At 32.5% G+C, this 18390-nt stretch overlaps 1 protein-coding gene across 2 annotated transcripts in view; it reads right to left on the minus strand.

The window, feature by feature from the left end:
• The window catches only part of LOC118188624 (solute carrier organic anion transporter family member 74D-like), a 50053-nt gene extending 34495 nt beyond the window's left edge, over positions 1–15558 (minus strand). For both annotated transcript variants that reach the window (XM_085823321.1, XM_035359117.2), the window contains exons 1-4: positions 14456–15558; positions 7973–8059; positions 4241–4438; positions 2433–2597 (exon numbers count right to left, since the gene is read on the minus strand). In XM_085823321.1, coding sequence (XP_085679447.1) covers positions 2433–2597; positions 4241–4438; positions 7973–8059; positions 14456–15122 — 1117 coding nt within the window. In that variant the 5' untranslated portion in view covers positions 15123–15558. The remainder of the gene's footprint in view (positions 1–2432; positions 2598–4240; positions 4439–7972; positions 8060–14455) is intronic.
• Positions 15559–18390: the final 2832 nt, after the last annotated feature.

Here is an 18390-nt window from a genome sequence, read left to right on the forward strand (position 1 = left end):
ACACACATCAATAAAAATGATACATACACACCTATACGTTGACAGAAATGATACACTGAGAATGAAAATTGTGTATCAGTGTGAACGATGACAATTAAAGGTTACACATATTCGTGTATTACCTTACTTGGCTATACATATATATTAGTACAAATGATACACTTAAGGACTTATACATTAATGGAAATGAAATACTGAAAATAACACTTATACATTATATGATAGATGAAGAATAATGGTAACACGTAATCGTGTATCATCCTAAGTGGCTATACATACAGTAATAGAAATGATACACTTATACATTAATATACATTTACATAAAGGATAGAGTTGTGGTTAAGCCGAATCACACAAGTCCTGGCCTAATGCTTGCAGTCTGTCCATAATACTTTTGAGTTTTTTAAGTACCGCTGGTTGGCGAATGAAGAATCTTTTATAGGCTGGATCTGTGTTGTAAAACGGCATGTGCCACTCTCGTGTTAGTGGGCAGAAGGTGACATAATGGTCCGGGCTACCTGGCTGGCCACACACACAAATGTTGGTACAACAGAAATGTCTATTAGACCATTTCATCTTATATTTCAGCTAAAGAAAAAGATCTGATGTGGATACTACATGACTTCCTTGTACGGCCTACTAAATTATATGCAATTTTGCTGCATTTCATTTACACTTATTTCCTCGAATTTAATCAGAGATATATTTCTCGTTCAATTAATTTAATTCTCACTTCGTGGAAGCGAAAAATACATAAAAACTCAAAATATCTTCATTAAAAATTGAAAAATATAAAACACCAAATACACTAAAAACAGCTAATTTTTTAAAATTAAAATTGGAGTTTCTATGCAAAATCAAGACATTCGACCAGCGTGCAAGAAGGCAGATTTTTCAGTGCACAAAATGGAATGTTTACTTTTTGTCCCACTCGGCAAAAGGAGGCAGAAGGTGCAGAAACTGACTTAATTCACCGAGTTTTTACCGAGTGGTTTTATTTACATTCTAATTGGTGTTGTCTATTTATTAGCTACACATCGTTGAACGTTTAAAAGTCGTTCGTTTTAATTTTAATACTTAACATAATTCATTTTCTACTTAGTACAAAAGTCACAATGACCGCAGATAATCGTGTCAAATTTAGTAATATCTAGGTACATGAAAATATGTAAATGATAACTATAAGACAAATATTTACATAGTAAAACTTGGGAGACCAAGGAAAGTTTCAGTGGTATTTTATGAAAATTATGAGTAAAAGCATTTTCATTAACACTTGAAACACTTTTATCTCTAGCGTGCGAGACGTTTTATCGGAAATTCTAGTTATACTGTTTTTAAATATTTTGTGATTTTGCTGTTCGAATCGAATTTTATGTGGCGTAAACGCCAAAAACGTGATACTTAATAAACAAAGTAAACACACAAAACGTTAATCATAAAAAGATAAAAAAAAAAATTGCAAAGCCGTTTTAATGAGAAGACTGAACATTGATGTCATAAATTGAGAAAAAAACTGGGAAAAAAAAAAAAAAAAAGGGGGGGGGGAAGAAAAATGTGTGCCAACACTCAACGCTGCATTCGGAATTCTAAAGGCACATTGGCATGCTGCTTTTAAAAATTTTAAAAAATTTTTGTTATTGTATATAGCGTAAGTGCGAAGGAAATACTGCTTAAAAATAAAGCTAAAAAGACAAAAAAAAAAAAAAAAAAAGGGTTAGTAGGAGTGAGTGTAACACTATCCATGCGGACTGCGAGCTCAGCGAGAGCATGAAAAACCTTAACAAACCCTTTTGGAATTGTTTTTTATTTTTTAGAATTTCTAGCCATATGTACAATTTTGTGAAACTGATTGTTTAATTCCATATAAATTAGACTATAAATATATTAAACTAAATGCTTGAAAACTTTCGCAGTTAACTTTCCGGATACAATTCCGGAAACTAGAGGCATCACTTTTCTTAGCAGGACTTTTAAAAACAAAACGTAAATAAAGACATGAGTTGCATAATCCTGAGATGTTAAAATGTAATTAGATATGCAATTGTTTATTAATAAAAGTTCTAAAATTTAAAATTCATAGGAATGTGAAAGTGTTTCGTTAAGATTCCTCCAAAGAATTCAACTACTCAATTCATAAGTTCGATGCTTTGATGGTTTATTTTATACTAAGAAAAATGCACAGTATTGTGGTTGCAAGTAGCTTGATATAAAACCATTAGGAATCTAAAAAAACTGCCATTCAGTTTTCTTACGATAAGAATTTAAATGCGTAATTTTTTAGCTATATAAGATTTTAAAATAATAGATACTTGTACTTTTGAGACTAGAGAACGTTTAAGCATCACAAATCAATTTAATCTACACCTGACACAACACATAAAATTTTTATTTACGACTAAACTTCAGAAAATTTATTCCGAAATTATTACCTGAGTAAAGACTGGCTTTAGAAGCTGATTCTCTAAACTGCATCTCCATGTATTTTGGCAGTAAGACGTAATAGCCAACCAAGCCGTTCATACGGAAGATTCCTCCAAGGTAATGGCAAATCAGAATCGGATTCTTGGCTATTCGTTTCATTGCTTTGCCCATATCTAAAGAATACATATAAATAAATTTCAAGATGAAGATATTTCGTAATATGGCAAAAAATGATAATAAAAGTTTCATATTTATCTAAAATGCTATTTGAACTCATACATAAAAAGAAAAAGAGAATTTCATTTCCAACAATAATTATCTCAAGTACAATGATTATAATACTCTAACATTTACATATACATGGGTGATGTTACTACAGTCAACAACTTCAATCAAACAGAATACGATCGCATTTATTCTTCATGAATTAAAATTTCCTACACTATAAGAGATTTTAATTTCCTTAATATAAAACTCATCCACTTGGCACCCCAATATTTCCGAAAAAGTAATACTTAATACCATACATACTCAACTCATTAGAATCAAACATATTTCCAACAATGTCGAATACTTACTAGAAGAAATCATTAATTTAGTCAATATTCTCTTAGAGAATAAAACACCTCTATTCAAAATTTCTATATCTTTTAAAGAAAGTTGGTATTAACTACCTTTTCTTTTTAATTTCTCATCTAAAGTGATATGATAATTATTACTTAAATCTTAATCGGAGGTAATTAATCTTAATTGGATGACTACGATAAGAAATTTAATGTACATATGTACAAAGAACCTTTATCTTTTCCCTTTTAATTATTATTTATACTATCTTTATATACTTTCTTTCTACTATTTTCTAAATTTAACTACTAGCAAATCTTGTTTTTACCAAAACAAATGGCGCTTTTAGTTTCAAAGACGTATTGTACCCTTTCAAAGACGTATTCAAGTGTTAATGTTCTGATTACGTGAAGACTTTTACCTTTTATAACATAATTTTTTTTTTCCTTTTTCTCAACTTTGAGCCAGTTCTGTTTTCCCATTTTAAGATTTTACCGAGGGCAGCATCTTATAGAAGTTCCTTACGACGCCATTTTAAGTTGACGATTACCCCCTTACTCGTCGGTAATAATTTTTTCAGACCGCTTCCAACTTTTGGCACCCCTCGTACACAAGGTATAACATGATAGGGCATTTTGAACACATGTTAAAATACTTAGTTCTGCTATTGGACACTTTGGACCTTATCGCATAATTTTTCCAAGAACTGCAAAATTTCGGCTTCTCTAGAGTAGTTTGAGTTCTACTTTCTTTCGCAAAGAATACAGTTTGGTGATCTTCAGAATTCAGTGTTTTGGCAGAATGCCAAACAGGGTTGCGTATGAGATGGTCGAACTATACCTCTTCAGATACTAAAAATGTTTTATTATCTTGGAAATTACGGTATATAAAGATTGTAAAGAATAAGGGTTATCAAATGGAACATTTTAAACACAAGAAGCTCAGATAAAATATTTTTGTAAATATAAGAAATTCGTTTACAAAGTGTGCGAATAACCTTAGTAGTAGCAGAATCATTTTTAAAGTAGTTTTAAAAGATGTTATGGTTGTCATTTTTATCCACCATATAACCTCGAACGGCTTTCTAATAAAAATGTGAATTCTTCATCTACTCACAGTTAAAAATAATTCTGTATTATACATTTTTTTAACTTAATTTCCTTAAAACGTGTTTTCCTTCCGCATTCAATTGTTGGATTTGGTGATATTCTAATCGAAGCAAAGTAAACGGGAAATGTAAATCATATATTACCTTTGAGTTGCTCAGTTCGTGACATAGGCGCCTCTTCGCTTTTCGTTTGCAGGTTCGAGGGTATTTGTTTGCCCGGGAATCGTCGCGGAAACAGTGTCATAGGCAGTGACAATATCAATATTGCTATTCCAAGGATGATGAATCCCAACCACCAGGCTCCAATCCAACGAGGATCTTTTGTTCCAAAACCAGGATCATCTGAAAATGAAATCCTACTTTTGTTAGTCTTTTACAGTACTTTAACAAGTACAAACTCAAGCTCGAAAGAATGTTTCATTTTAAAGCAGCATTTATAAATAAATCTGAAGTTTACTTTTGTACAAAAAAAAAAAAAAAAAAAAAAAAAAAAAAAAAAAGCGTTATGTTCAATAAATAGATAAAACACTTGTGACCAGTCTAGTGATTTATATTAGAAAAGTGTGAAGTTTATTCCACATCAAGTTTTAAGAATTCATAAAGTCAAAAACATTTTTGCTTTACATTTATGTGTTTTACATAATTAAGAATATAAACAGGGAGGAAACCTTCAGCTAACATCGCAGCGTCAGCTTTCAACTCTTCAATATTAATAAAACTAACTGAAAGTATATATATATATATATATATATTCCCTGTTTAATTATGCAATAGTTAAATCTGAAAGATATCTATATTAACTTCTACTAAACTGATTAAAAGATCCAACATAAACTAATCTATTAAAAGAAATGAAATCTGAAAAATTTCAGATTTTAACGATCGCCCAAAAGGATTTGTTAAGGTTATGTTCTCGTTGAGCTTGCAGTCTACAATTCTCCTGTTACACTCATTCCCACTAATCCATTTTCCCCCTTTTTTTAGCTTATTTATTAAGCGTAATTTTCTTCGCACTTAAGCCACATATACAATCCAACAGGAAAACTGCAAAACTTAAACAAAAGAGCCGCATAGCAGTATATGTTTAGAATTCCCGATGCAGCGTTAAGTGTTGGCATACATTTTTCTATTTTTTTAATCATTTCTCAGGTCAGCACATCAGTGTTCAGTTTTCTTACTAAGATGACTTCACAAAATATCTTTCTTTTGTCGTTTTATTAATGAAGTTTTGAGTGTTTACTTTATTTACTGAATATCACACTCTTAGCGCTACATCACATAGAATCCCATTCAACAGCAAAATCACAAAGTATTTAAAAACATCATATCTTTAAAATTTCAGACAGACAGTCTTCCGCGCTGGAGATGAAAATTATCTGTTCCTTAGTGTTACCACAGCTCTCTTTAAAATCGTTGAGTTTTTAAAACAAAAATTCGATAAAGTTTTACAAAATATGTAATAGGTAAGAAAACAAATCATATTTTCAAATTTCCGGCATCCAGGTGCCCTTGTTCGGGTGGAGGACTACATTATTCAAAATTTAATAGCTCTAGGTACCGTTACTTTTTCACAATACCTAATAAAATTTCAAATTTCTACATCTAATTAGTTTTGAGCTATGCCTGATAAATGCATATATACAGACATACCTACGTATAGACGTCACGCAAAAATCCATTTGGACACATTTTAAACCCATTTTACATACAAAATGTCATACAAAAACGTCATTAAAACTGATTCGGGAAGGGTCAAAATGAATATTTCTGTTGAAATTTGATAAACGAAACTTTCCACGATTCTGATATTATCTTTAATTTTAGAAGGAAGTAAAAAATCAGTTTGGTATCCGTGAGCATAAAAAGAAGTCAAAATCAATCTTAGTACTTCTTAACTAATCAGCTTGTTTAGTTTGGGGAACACTGTCCATGTTCCGTAAATGAAATTATACATTTTTTAATCAATCGATGGAAACACATAATGTTTTCTTTTGTTATGTTTGCAAACTTGTCTTTTTAAAAGACAACTAGTGTTTTAGACTCAAAGCAGTACTCCCTTTACAGATAATTTTCGACAAATAAAAGACTTAGCTTAATCTAACATGTGAATATCCAGTAAATACATAAATCAGAAAATTAAAGATAAATAAGACAGAAAATCTCTACCTGGGAACCAGAACTTAAAGATCTGGGAAAGAATGCTTAAACACCACAGCTCAGTTTTTCAGGCTGAACTGATTGCATTAAAAGCTGCACTTGTCTACGCACTGTAAAATAACTATTCGAGTATATATTCAGACTCAGCCTCTAGCCTTCAGGCAATCCAAGGCATATGTAGTAAAAATCCGCTCGTCAGGGCCATACAAAAACTCTTACTAAGAACACAAAAATACTATAGGCCTGAACTCCAGTGGATACCTGCCCACACCGGAATACTTGGTAATGAAATTGCAGATGCAATAACCAAAAGAGCACCAACTGACCCTCACGTTCGCACACTTGACGTGCCTCTCCCGAGCTCGTTCTTAGAAGCTGAGCTCGAGAGAGAATTACTCAAACGTTGGCAACATCTGTGGCAGACAGAGACCACCGGCAGAAGAGTTCACAGATTTTTTCCAAAAGTCTGCCGGGTTCTAAAAGTGGCTCGTTTCACTTCACTCTTTCTAACAAGGCATGGTTCCTTCATGACGTACCTGCACCGCTTCAGACGACGCGAAAACGATCATTGCTTATGCGGGATGGCAGGAGGATCCGGGCCACTATCTGTTCGCTTGCAGAGAGACTTTCTTTTTCTTTTCACCATCGACGAAACGGCTGGCCCACTGGGTTAGGTGTATTTCAGCATGTTGGATCCCGTCGATGGAATTAAAAGAGCTTGCAGAGAGACTGCCAAACATCATCTTAGGCAACCAGTAGCAAACCACATCCATGCATGGGCCGAAGCTACTTCGAAAAATCGCAGTGCATTGAAACGCATATGCGATTGCATAAACATTGCACGCAAAATCTCAGACTGGCTGGAGTAATTCTCAGCGGCCATCCTCGTCACCAGCACAAAACCCGTATGCTCTGTATCTGTAATGAATTAATTTTATCTTAAGTTAGCTTTTTCGGCTTTTTTTATTCCCTGTATATACTTATCTATTTGAACTGTAAACCCTGACTTATGAACCTTTATTATTTTTTTTGGCTTATTTTATGTTTTCACTGTTTTGACTTTTTTATTTTATGTATTATTTCGCTTTTTATTATTTTATTTATTATTTTTAGTATTGCTATTTAGTATTTAGCCCTATTTCAGATATTCGTTTTACTGTTTTATCAGTGAGTCTGTTAATTGCTCATATATTGCACAGTAGTCATTTATTATTCACGTTGTGGATGCTTTTTGTAACCACCTATCCATAACTCTGTAAATATGTAACTGAAATTGTTCTTCTCACCCGCAATGTATTCTTCTTCCATTATTGCACTATCGCCTCGTCCAGCATTTCTTTACCCTGCCCTCTACCAAACTCTACCAAAGTGTGTTATGTTGATTAAGTTATTTCCGTCAGCGGGCTATCTGGCCGATATGCTAACTGCTGGATATATACACTTCTGGGCATATGTGTAAAGCTGATTCACCTAAGTTTCGAATCGTGGTCGATTAAGTAATTCGTTCATGCATTTTCTTTTGAGTGGCATAAACAGGAAATAAATTTTTCTTAGGAAATTCTTCAGAAAAGTATCTGAATTATAGAAAGAAACTCCCCATGGCGTTTCAGATTTACATTTTTAAAATCGGTCTTTGCAGTTTAATCAGTTTTTGCAGTTTGTTTCAATTAACCAATTTAATATGAAGTTCATTAAACTAGGAATATATTATATACTTACAAAATGGGTCTTCGTAGAAATTCAAACATAAGGAACACAGCAAGAAACCACATGTTGGTCCTAGAAGGCGAAGAGAAAACAGAGTACCTAAAATGATTAAAAAAAAAAGGTCTGTTGTGGACATCATATGACTTCCTATTACGAACTACTAAATTATACACATTTTTTGCTGCATTTCATTTAAACTTATTTGCTCGAATTTCATTAGAGATATCTTTGCGGCAAGGGTGCATGAAAACTGAAAATATGTTCATTAAAAACGGCATAATACTGAAAAACATAAAACACCAAATACATTTAAAAATAGTTAAAGATAATTCTTACAGTTACAAATAGCGTTTCTATCCAAAACCAAGTAATTCAGCCAACGGACAGGAAGACAGATTTTTCAGTGGACAAAACTGAAAGTTTACATTTTGGCGAAAAGCCATAGAAGCTGGTGCACAAACTGACTTAATTCACTCTTCTACTAAAAGTTTCAAATGTAAACAAATCGCTGCTTCGTTAGGATTAATATCACTTAAACAACATTAAAATTGTTGGTAATTCTAGTACTATTGCATGCAGACGAAGTAAAGGCATAAAAACGTTAACCGAAACATAAGAACAGTATAATTCAATCAATTTGAAAGGAAAAAAATGCACAATTTACTAATATGTAAGAATAAAAAACTGAGCTCATCGAGCCGGGTCACAGAGTGGGTACATACATACATAGATTTATATAGGTTTTGTGTAGCCGATTGGAACCAAAAAGGGGTGTGCTCAACTACATGTTATATTAGTCGCATATAAAAAATTTTCGATGTTCTGAGGATACTCGTTTTTTAGTTATGCGAGATATATACATACGTATGTACAGACGCGACGAAAAAAAATCTCTTCTGAATCCGCTTTGTGAAAAAGAGTCCTTTATTCTATCCTTACTTACTTACATGCCAAGGAAGCACATTGTTCAAATGGATTCGACAGTGTTCAGAACGGATTATTTTTGTTGTAATATCATACCCGAAATTCTTTGCGATTATATTCTTTCTTTTACTTCGTACAACAAAGAAAAATGTAGCTGGGTATACGTTGTCATTGCTCTTAAGTAATAACTATACAGTTTGTGAAATACCACATGAGAGTTAAAAATTTTATCATGCTTACATGTTATGTTGAAATTTATTGTATGATTCCAAGCTTAATCTCAAGAAAGATTCTGTCTGTGTGTGTGACTTTGGTTCGCGCTGCGCGTAAGCTAATAGACCCACGGCTACGAAATTTGGTACATAAGTGCACCTAGACAAGAGCCAGCACACCTCGAAGCGATGTTTTCGAAATTCGAATTCGAATTTTTTTTATTTTATGCTTTGTGACGAAATCGCGTCATTTTGAGACATAATGGGCTATAGGAAAGCGAGGTTTTACTCTACACACTCCATTTTCACATCGTCATGAAACGTAGGCACTTAGCTATCTTACGAACTTAAAATAAACTTCGTGTTTCAATAAATCGATTTAATACGAATTTATTTAACAAAGGGAGTTTAACACCTTTTCAAGGGGATTTTTTCTAAAAACGTTTATTTTTAAAAATGCACAGTTTATTTTTCTTTGATTTTTGGACGCGTTAAACTTTTATCCTTGCGACTGCTTTTACAAAAAGAATTTTGGAAAAATGATAATATTTTGTATTTTTAAAAAAAATGTTTTAAATGCAGCTTCCGAGTACACTTCTCACATCTCACATGTTTAAAAATATGATTTTTGCAACAATTTTCCCGTCTTATTGTTGTTGATCGATTTTTGATGAAATCGCATTATTTTGAATAGTTTCATTCTTTTAGAAATATGGGTTCGGCAACAATGTTTCATCGTATTTCTTATGTCACTGTTTTTAAGAGATTGGCATATTTAATTGTCATTTATATGTATATATAATACATTTTTATTGATTTTTTTTGATAAAGTTGTTCTGCAGAGTAAAATTCTACGCAGTTTTTAAATTTAACTTTTGGTGTTCCCTTCAGCCGTTTTTCCGGTGCATTTAAAAGCCAGACGAAGGCTGGCAGCGAAGCTGCTAGTAAGCTATAAAGAAACCATCAGAATTTCTATAACTGCTCAATCTATCTGACTTAAGTAACTCTTTAACCGTGCACGTTATAGCTCTGGATTTAATCAGACGAAGATTTGCTCACATTGTTACAATAGTGTGTTTCGTAGCTTCTAGTTCATATATTAGACAAGGCTGTTATAGAAATGAATTAATTTATAGAAAATCATTACTCTCGTGTACTTAATTAATAGACAACTGTAACAGTATTCTTAGAGCAGTATTTCTGAATCGGTTTTGCTCCATGTATCCTTTTTAACCATTGCTAGGTAATCATGCTCCCCCTTCTCCTTCCTAAACTTGAAAAATGCAGGTATATTTACTTAATTTATAATATTTTTAACAAATTTCAAAAATTTAACAATAAAAAGTATAAAAGATGTTTAAAAATACTAAAACTTGAATGAAAGTAGATTTTTTGTTCATGAACTGAATTCCATAATGAAGTACAACTTATTCGTTCATAAATTGAAACTAAATACTTAAGTCTGATCTCTTTTCCAAAACTAAGGGATCTTACCTTTTTAAAGTAAAATAATACATTTGGTGAAGCAACCGCATATGTGTAAAAGTAAAATTATTTCTCTAAATAAAAGAGATACACTTTTAAAAATTTTTATAAGAAACACGTAAAAATAATTAGGGAAGCTGGGTGGGGGAGCGAATTTAAATTTTTACAAAAGAAAAATACTCTGTTAAAGCATTTTAAGGATTACTGATGAAAATATAATAAACCATAATGAGAATGTTGCATTTTCAATAATTAGTCCTGAAACAAATTACATTTGTAAAACGGCTTTTTTTAATATTAAATTTAGGATTTCATTTTCGGTATGCAGTTTTTAAATTGGCTTTCGTACATAGTACGTAATTATTCAGTTATGCCTACTCACACACCCACGTACTGTAAATTTAATGAATTAAAGTTAACAATTTCCTAAGCACATACTTTACTTATTCACATATTTTCTCTCTAGCAGTTTGAATGTATGGTTCAGGAAGTTTATTTACATACATTTGAAAATAAGTATTGAATAATAACCTTCATTAAAATGAGAAGCTCTTGGCATTTTCCAAAGGTCCTTTATTAAACTTTTTAAATCATGGTCAAGACCTTCATGCGCCTATTCCATAGGCATAAATAACTTAACTCCCATGAAAGGGGTAAGTTAAATTGGTAAATTTATACTTTTTATTTTTTTTTCAGCTATTCTCATAGAAAAATAAATTACTTTGCTTATTTAGATACAAATGAAGTTGCTGAGAATTTCATAGAATTTTTCTAAATGTCCGACGACATAATTTTAATGTGATTAAGGGATGTAGTTTGTTTTGTTTAATTATGGCAAACCTCTCGAAGGCTATCTGAATAAGATGAGGGATGCCTTCGTGGAGGAATTTGTAAGAGAAACTATGTTGTATATACGTTGCAGATGGGGAAAACCACGAAAACTCCCATGCAGCCAGCCCGTTCGCAGGGATTCGAAATCCGTACGGAACTACGTGTTCAGCGAATTAACCGCTCGGCAGCTGGTGGGCTAAATGATTTACGAATGCATTTACTGTTTGAAACAATTTTAAAACATGCATGAATTTTAAAATTTGAAACTGATCAATCTTCTACACAATCAAATAAAATCGCACGTAACTAGCTGCATATTTAATTGCATTGACCCAGACGTATAATAATACCTAAATATGAAATTCTCAAAGAAACTTAAAACGCAGAATTCTAACTTTTCAAGAGTAAGAAATTGTAACATGATGTTTTCCAAGGTTCAATATCTGAAAAGGAACTTGCAAACGAATGCAAATAACAAAAAGATTCCTATAAAGTTACAATGAGAATATCATTAAAAATAAATAAATAAATAAATAAAAAAATTGAAAGGTTTCAGATTTTAAATTGCGTCCAAAAGGGCGTTTTTTTAACTTTTTGTGTGTTACCTTTATTTATTAAATAGCATGTTCTTTGCATTTAAATAATAAAATTCAGTTCAGTAGCAATGTCGCAAAATCATTTTAAAAGGAGCATATTTTTAGAATTTCCAATACACAGTTCCGCGCCCTCTGGAGATAAAAAGTTTTTTTCCCCGCTGTAGTGTCTTGCCATTGCTCGCGTTTAAGTCGTCGAGTTTGTTACTCAAAAATTCGTTAAAGGTTTACAAAATATGAAATCGATAATAAAACAAATTCCAAATATCAAATTTGGTTTTCCGCATGCCCATATTCGTAGGAGGATTACGTCATTCAAAATTCGATGGCTCTGTGTACCGCTGTTTTATCACAATGTGAGAAATATACATACATTTATGCACATTTTATCATTATTTAATTTCTTCAAAGATAATGGAGGACTCTAACATTTGGTGGCAATAGTATGAAAAGTGAAACGGACATTTATAGTGATTCGACGCAAAATCGCAAAACGAAAACAATAATCCTTCAGGTACAAGCCCATTTGGAGTAATAATAAAATAAAATTGGAAAAAAAAATTTAAAAAAATAAAAAAGAATAATCTGAAAGGACTCGTATTTTAACGGTCTCACAAAAGGGTTCATTAAGCTTTGTCTATGCTGAGCTCGCAGTTTAGCAATCCTGCTGTTACATTCACTCCTACTAACCCACTTCCTTTTGTCTTTTTAGTTTTATTATTACGGATAATTTGCTTGCCACTTACATCAGATACAATTCAAATCAACAGCAAAATTACAAAAATTTTAAAAGCAACATGTGTTTAGAATTTCCTATGAAGTGTTAGTGTTAGCATGTCAGCATATGTTTTTTAATTTTTTTTTCAGTTTTTTTCTTAGATTATCATTTCAAACTACAGTTTTCTTAGTTAGATGGCTTGCAAAATGTTGTCTTTTTATTACTGAAGTCCTGTTTGTTAAATTTACTAATTAAATATTATGTTCTCGCACTTATGGCACATAATATTTAAAAACAGCACATCTTTAGAATTTCGGATAGACATTCTAGCACCCTGGAATTACAAAGTATGAAATATAAAATTCGAAATTCAAATTTCGGTCTTCCAGGTGCACGTAATCCGGTTTAGTTATACAAAATCTGATAACCTCTAGGTACCATCGTTTTTTCACAGTGCGAGAAACTTGTATACATCTATGCAGATTCATCATTATTTAAGTTCTTTGAAAGCAATACAAGGCGGTAATATTCAGTGGTACAATCTGAAAAGTGATTAAGACATTTAAAGTGATACGCAACCATATCCCGTATTGAGACTAATAGCTCATTTGGGCTAACGCTCTTTTGGGCTAAAAATAAATAAATAAATAAATAAATAAATAAATTTAAAAAAAAATTAAATTAAACTAGAAAAGAAATAAAAGTCATGTACTATGCAGATTTTAAAACTTACAGGCATTAAATTAATAAAATTTGCTTTGACTTCATTCAGGAGAAAATAAAATGCACATCTTTATTTAATTTATTTAATGGTGCTGATTTTGTAAGTTTTTCTTTAAAATAAAAGTCCATTTAGGAAGTTTATTTACAATAATCGTTATTCTGCAGATTCTTCAAACTTCAATATGCATCTATGCATTTGGCTGCACTAAAGTAGGACTTCTAGCTGTTAGAGAAAAAATTAAATGCATTATCAATATTAAGAATAGGAATCCATTAACAGCCTTTTTTTTTTATCTTGTGTACATTTTGAAATCTGTAAAATCAAAAAGGTTTAATTTAATCACTCTTAAAAACAGAAATTTTTCTTAATTAATATCGAAGCCCTGTGTAAATCTTAAGTTTGCATTACCAAATTTGTCATAATTATCCATAATAAAACTAAAACGGACAAAATGGGGTGTCATATAAATTGTTACATAATTTTTTTATATTTCTTAGCTTGGAGATAATCAATTACATATTTTTTAGCATTTAATTAGACACATTTTAAGATTTACTTCGCTTTCCTTAATCACTATGTTGAGACAGTAGTTGTACTTATCACTATGTTGAGTTGTTTTGAAGCAAGAGACATGAAAAATGTGCAATGCCCTCGCCGGGACTCGAACCACGACCTCTCGAATACGCATCGAGTGTGCTGACCACTACACCACGAAGGCATGCTAAGAAGGCGGGAAAATACTTTATGACTAGTGAGCGTATTAAGAATAACTAGTTTAAGACAGTGGTATTTATTGTAGAAAAGAAATCGAATTATGCAAGAATTCCAGAACTTTTAAACGGAAAATATCGTTAATTGATGCTTAAAAATTTTTCCACTCTAAATCTTACCTTTGAAACAAGTATCATTTAGGCATAATAACCCATATTAACAGAGAAAGTTACACAATATAATAACAAACGATAATAATGGAATACGTTAATATAGCATTTTGAAAATACAGCTTACCAAAATAAACAGGAGAGTTTTTCTTTTTTATACTGTCATCTAAATATGATGTTCCAATGATATAGAAAGCTAAGGTTCCGATTCCTTTTAAAAAATTCCCAAAGAACAGCAGAGATACTGCAGTTAATGTTGGTGATTTTTCACAGAAATAATCCTTCTCTTTATGATCACAAATTTCATGCTTAGTTTTGTTTGTTAAATACCGCAAACCTTCTGAATTATGGTAGAGAATAGACCCATATATGAAATAGGGTGCCGCCATAATAAAGCAGCTGACAACAGCTACCACCATTCCTATTGCAACAATACGAGGCCTGTGAGCTTTGCCACCAAAATATCCCAGTAATAGCCCAAAAAGAATCGGGCTTATTTCTTCGGATATCATAATTATACCTGTTATTTTAGTTTCATACCCATATCTTTTCTCAAGCGTTGATAAACATCCAACCAAATATGTGAAGAAGGCTCCTTGTAGAAGACCTAAAAGGGTGTGATTTACAAAAAAGACTTTGGGCTTGCTAAATTTCTGTAGCCACGCGGGATAAAAGGATCCAACTCCACACATAATTTCTTCATCATCAGGCAGATTTTCAGACTGCTCGGGTTCCATAGACTGGAAGTCTGTTTTTAACGAGTTATGTCTTGGATTTGCTACTTTAGTTGGCATCTTAAAGCGAATGCACAGAGCTTGGACAGAATATTCTTCAGTCACTACGCAGCATAAAGATCGTTTGCATTTTTCATCTGTAAAAAATCACAGAAATATCACTGTTTGAAGTTTGACAAAATTTTACGCATGATTTTGTCCGATGCTTTGCAAATAATACTGATAACGTTTTATTCGAATTATTTAGCAAGCTGTTTAAAAACGGAAAATTATTTCATTTAAAGTGCAACTTCGTCAGCTGTTTGAACACTATTTACCTGCACCGAGTTCGTTTGCTGACATAAAATTGCTCGATGTTTCATTCTAGTTTAATGAGAACAAAGCTGTCAACATTGCACAACTGAATTGCATGATGGGAACATAAATATTTTCCCTCTCTGGAGTATCTGCTGAAGAAACTTCACTCACATAAAATTTGATGGCTTGATAGTTCGAGATATGCAGTGACAATGACTGACTAACTGTATTTAAATGAGCTCGTAAATGTCACGTGATAGAACTTTCTTCTCAATTGCTGGAGTTTTCTCTTTCAATTGTTAAAATTCGCGACATCCTAATCAAACGAAAGAAGACGGGAAATGTAAGTCATTTATGACTACTTTTGAATTCGCCAGTGGGTGACTCCAATGCCACCCTTTTTGTTTTCTTGCAGTGAATTTCGAAGTTGTTTCCATCTAACAAAGAAGAACAATTTATTCTTTTATGAGAATAGCTGAAAGGGAAATTAAAATTATAAACTTCGCCCAATTTTCTTTCCATTATATTCTTCGGAATCCGTCCCTTCATAGGAAAGGCGATGGTGGCCCACCTATTAGGTGCCTCCATAATAAAGAGACCACCACATCCGGCCTTGTATAGATTAATTAGGGTTACATTTGCAATTGTTCACAATCTGCCATTGAAAAAAAAATCATCAACATTCGGTCGAGAATAATTCGGTAGAAGCTTACACCAAAATTTCTTATTCCTTTTCTAAAAACATTTATACGACAGGACTTTGGATTTACATATTAAAGGCACCAATAATGCATTAAAACATCTAAATTCATCGCATATTTTTAGACCATTTTCATTGCATTTACAGAAATAGTTTATCTAATTTTTTTTAATGAATATTCCATTTAATAAACACGATTCTTCACTATCTTCCTCTACCGTAATTTCCCAGTAAAGCCTTTCTAAGTGGCGAAGAGGTATTTTATCCCATTCCTCTTGAACAGTTTATCAAGGTCGAAAGAGGGTTGTAGGTCTAACGCTGGGCAATCCGCTTTTTAAAAGTTCAAAAGTGCAAAAATCCCTGGATAATATATCGCGAGATACTATCCTACTACTGATATCCCTACTATCAACTGAATATTTAGTAGGGTATGGTCTTGATATCCGTTTCCAGTTCCATTTTTTTTTCAGGGAATTAACAGTGGATTTTGACATGTTGGCTGCTTTCTTTGTCTTAATGTGGTTTTACTAATTGATGGCACTGTGGGTATAGAGAAGATAGTTTATATTTCAAAATTGGGTATAAGATATGTCCCTGATAATATGTGGAGTTAACTTTAACAGTTTTATGCCCTATCTTTAATTTTTACTTATCATGATATCAAGAACCAACAACAATCATAAATACCTTTGAAAAACTTTCCTTAGATTCTTTGACCCATATTCTAAGATATTTTCCTTCTCTTTGAGGGTAAAAAAATGGATCTCTTTTTATTGAGTCATTTAAATGCACCCAAGATTTATCCGTTGCGACAACAGTTTTCCATTTTTGTCCGAATATTTTTTTTTTCTCAGAGAGAATACTGAAGCGTGTTCTGCTTTCGGTTTGGTTTATTTGGTTACTGCGAAACACGCGAGGACTAGCTGCGTAGGGAGAGGGATGCCTTCGTAGAGGACTTTCTAAGGGGAACTGGTCGTATACACGTTACACATGGAGTAAACCACGAGAACGCCTATGCAGCCAGCTCGCTCGCGAGATTAGAATCTCGAACCGAATTACAACTCTTCAGCGACTTTACCACTCGACCATTAGTGGACCCTATATACTTTCGGCGATATGTAGTGAAGAAAGACGATGGCATTACATTTTTTCGCGTTTTTAAGATTCAAATGAGCATTAATCTATTTGTTTACAGGTGAAACTGAGCATTTTAATGTTTATGAGACTGTCCTTTAACTCTGAAGATTTTCTTTTAACATTAAAGTTTTTAACTTGGCAACATTCGAAACATTCCGTTTTTTTGCTTGAATATGTATTTTAAGCAATGTTTTAACTTGAAGCCAAATTGTGACGCCTTTTTTATTGACAATATTATCTATCACTGATTTAGATACCGAAAAATCATGGCTTTCACAGCACTTTTTAAGAACTAAACATGAATAATTTTCTTCGGAAAGAGCACAGGCATAGCCTTCCGTCCATTGCTTCTTTAAAAGCGCCATTTTGTATGAAAACAAAATTGTCCAATAGCAGAACAAAATTTACACTTTCAATAAATATAGTTGCTGTTAAAACAAATTTTCAAGCAGGAAATTTTTATAGCAAATCAAAGTTCTCTAAAAAATGTGCGAACGGCCTCAGTATATCAAATATATCCTTATAAAAGCAGTAACTAAATTGTTAAAACATTCTGTTGCGCAGTCCTTGATAAGGTAACAAAGAACAGTTCGATGACAGAATTTTAAGAACTAGATAGTTTCTTTCAAAGGATATTTTCTTGCCTGGAAATCATCGTCGAGACTACATCATAGACATTGCGAATGCAAAAGCTGCTGTTCGAAGGATGATGAACTCCATTCACCAAACTCCAGTCGAAAAAGGATCTTTTGTTCAGGAATTAGGGCCATCTGCAAACGAAATACTATTTTACTTAGTCTATGAGGCATTTCTTCCGCCTTCTTAGCGTGCCTTTGTGGTGTTGTGGTCTGCACACTGGGCGCGTATCCAGAGGTCCGTGATTCGATTCCCGGTGAAGCCGTTGCTCATTTTTCATCTTGCATTCTTCCAAAAAAAAATACCTAATATCTCTACAAGTCTTTCAGAATAATTTTATAAATTTACATTCAAGTTCAAAAGAATAATTTATTATGAAATGATATTTTTTTCTGTAACAAAAAAACTTGCGTTACGTTCAGTAAATTGGTAGATTTAAAAAATTTAGCTTTCAAAAGAATAGCTCCTCACTGTTAATCAAATGTGGTATATACTTATTAATATCGCTTTTTTTTATTAAACTTACTTATTTTCTTTTCCACAGTTCGAACTTTAGTT

This window comes from Stegodyphus dumicola, chromosome 9 (assembly GCF_044657685.1).
Source record: "Stegodyphus dumicola isolate Sdum_Otavi_A_Nest chromosome 9, ASM4465768v1".
NCBI classification, from domain to species: Eukaryota; Metazoa; Arthropoda; class Arachnida; order Araneae; family Eresidae; genus Stegodyphus; species Stegodyphus dumicola.